Genomic DNA, 2,330 nt, shown 5'->3' on the forward strand with positions numbered 1-2,330 from the left:
TCTTACCTTAAAAGGATTTGCACGTCCTACTTTACCAACTGTAAATTAAAAAAGACCAGATGCTTATTCAAATATATCTAAAAAAAAAAAAATTAAATCATGCCCCTCACACCATATTAATCAGATGTGTTATGTGTACTCACTTGGCGTCAGAGATGGCTTCACGGGTGAACCTGCTTCTTTAGCAAACGGATTCACACCTTCAGTTTGAGAGACACATATCAGACACGTTAGCTGGTATCATTGTCTTTTTGTTGACGACAGACTTGTGCTAAAAGAGCGCTTAAGGAACTGACGTTTTCTGGTTTCTGCCGCCTCCTCCGTCTCCATCTCCTGTCCATCCTCGTCCTCCCTGAGCTCTTCTCCTTGCTCCTCTTCCTCCTCCTGATTACGTCTGTTGCTGTAACGTCCTCCTGTGACAGAGCTCCGGCCATACCTGTCCGAATAATAAACTCATGAACCACTCGCTCTTCCTCTCTACTGAAGCAAAACGGCATCAACAGGGCAGCACTGGTGTCACATGCCCAACAGTCTGATCCAAAACATGCGTCTACATAAATGTTGATAAAATATGTATTTGACACATTGAAAGAACAGCTGTAGCTACTAAATCTAACATCCCTTACTGTTCATAAGCCACATGATCTAAATACTGGAGGTCCTGGTTCAAGACAATTAAGTTGATCTTGAATTATTGATGCGATATCGATTAAAGTGCAACTAATTAAAAAGTAGAACAGCGGGGATATATAACGTTAAATTCAGTAGTAAGTTAGCTAACTAACATTACATTAGAGAGAATAGACAGCCAACATTTTTCTGGATTTGTTTTAGGTTTTGGAAAGAGGAGAAATCGTACTTCAACTTTCAACCTCTCTGCGTAGCGACTTTAACTATTAAAAGTGCCCCAGGAACAGTGTTTGACCATATCTTGGAAAAAATACAGCCAAAAAAAAGCGAGAAAACGGCTCATTTTGCATACGAGTCAATGGAGAGCAGCCCTGAAAGTGTCGGATCCTCAGTTAGAGCGAGTCCTATACTGCACTGTGATTGGCCAGCTGCGTATTTGGGGCGTGGCTTAGCGAAGGGTCAATTGTCAACTTTGTTTCTCAGATATCCCCAAATCACACGGTGTTTATGGGCACTTATGTGAAGCACCTTTAAATTTAATTTGATGTGTTGACATGTGTCACTCCAAGTCATCCATCCCGAGAAACTGACTTAGGTTTGTTGATTTGGATCATCCACCTTTTTGCCCATAAAATAAAACCTGGACTAGAAAAGAGTTGACCAGCCAAAGCCAGAACCTCGTAAGAGACTGTTGCAGTGAAACAGAGTCCAGTCTTGCAACTAGTGGTTAATCTGCAGTAATACCTGAATGATTATACTTATTTACAGCCAAAAGGACGGATGTATTTTGTAGGGGTGGGGGAAAAAATAAGAGGGCAAGAGGCAGAAAGTGACGGTGAAAACTTGCGAACCAGAGGAAAGCATGGTGACCACGGAGGAGCTGAGGTTAGTAAAGCAAATTAGAGATGCAAACTAGGTATTTTAAGCTAATGAGTTTTTAAATTAAATGCTTGTTTTATATATATAAAAAATTGTGCCCCCTGAATCACGATCGAATCAAATCGTGAGGTGCCTAGAGATTCCCACCCTTAGTATTTTGGCATTACCCAGAGGTCTGTTGGATGCTGGAGTATTCTGGCTCCTCCTCCTGTTCCTCTGGCTCTTCTTCCTGGATCTGGTTGGATTTCTCCAGGGCAATCTCGCTGAGCCGCTGAGCGAGAGCCATGCGTCTGGATCGAGACGCGTATCGAATGGCCAGAGTCACCACGTTCTGGGTCATTAGCTCCGCCAGCTCCACACAGCGAAACTCTCTCTCCAGCTTACAGGACAACTGAAAGGAAACATTGACTTCGCATAATTTTTGTTCATCAGGAAAATCTGAACACTACAGCAGCTACAGGAGGCTCATTGTTTTCATACTCACTGCAAACATCTTCATGAGAAGCTCCTGCTGCTCCTTCTGGGATTGAGTCTGTGCATCCTCGTTTATCTCGTAGCCGCTGGATGACAGGAAGCTGTAGTGGTTGTGGAAGAGGACTGAACGCCAGAACTGCTCCTGGAGGGCGACGCGGGACAAGTCTTTTACTCAAGGCCGTTAAATACGTGCTTGTCTGATAAAAGACTCAATTATTCTATGTCATTTAACAATATTCGAAAGCTGAAAATATTGTTGCACATGTGGATTGGGTTACAACAGCCAATACTAAGTCTGAACGTAAAGTCCTTAGTAAGTTCTTTATAGCTACTAGCTAGTTTCACAC

General features: G+C 42.7%; 1 protein-coding gene across 1 annotated transcript in view; it reads right to left on the bottom strand.

Annotated features, from left to right (window-relative positions):
* Positions 1 to 2,330, bottom strand: part of wdhd1 (WD repeat and HMG-box DNA binding protein 1) — a 31,006-nt gene that overhangs the window by 9,584 nt on the left and 19,092 nt on the right. Inside the window, exons 20-22 of the mRNA XM_046033395.1 lie at positions 297 to 436; positions 144 to 200; positions 7 to 38 (exon numbers count right to left, since the gene is read on the bottom strand). Of these exons, the coding sequence (XP_045889351.1) occupies positions 7 to 38; positions 144 to 200; positions 297 to 436 (229 nt within the window). The remainder of the gene's footprint in view (positions 1 to 6; positions 39 to 143; positions 201 to 296; positions 437 to 2,330) is intronic.

Source organism: Micropterus dolomieu, linkage group LG20, assembly GCF_021292245.1.
Source record: "Micropterus dolomieu isolate WLL.071019.BEF.003 ecotype Adirondacks linkage group LG20, ASM2129224v1, whole genome shotgun sequence".
NCBI classification, from domain to species: domain Eukaryota; kingdom Metazoa; phylum Chordata; class Actinopteri; order Centrarchiformes; family Centrarchidae; genus Micropterus; species Micropterus dolomieu.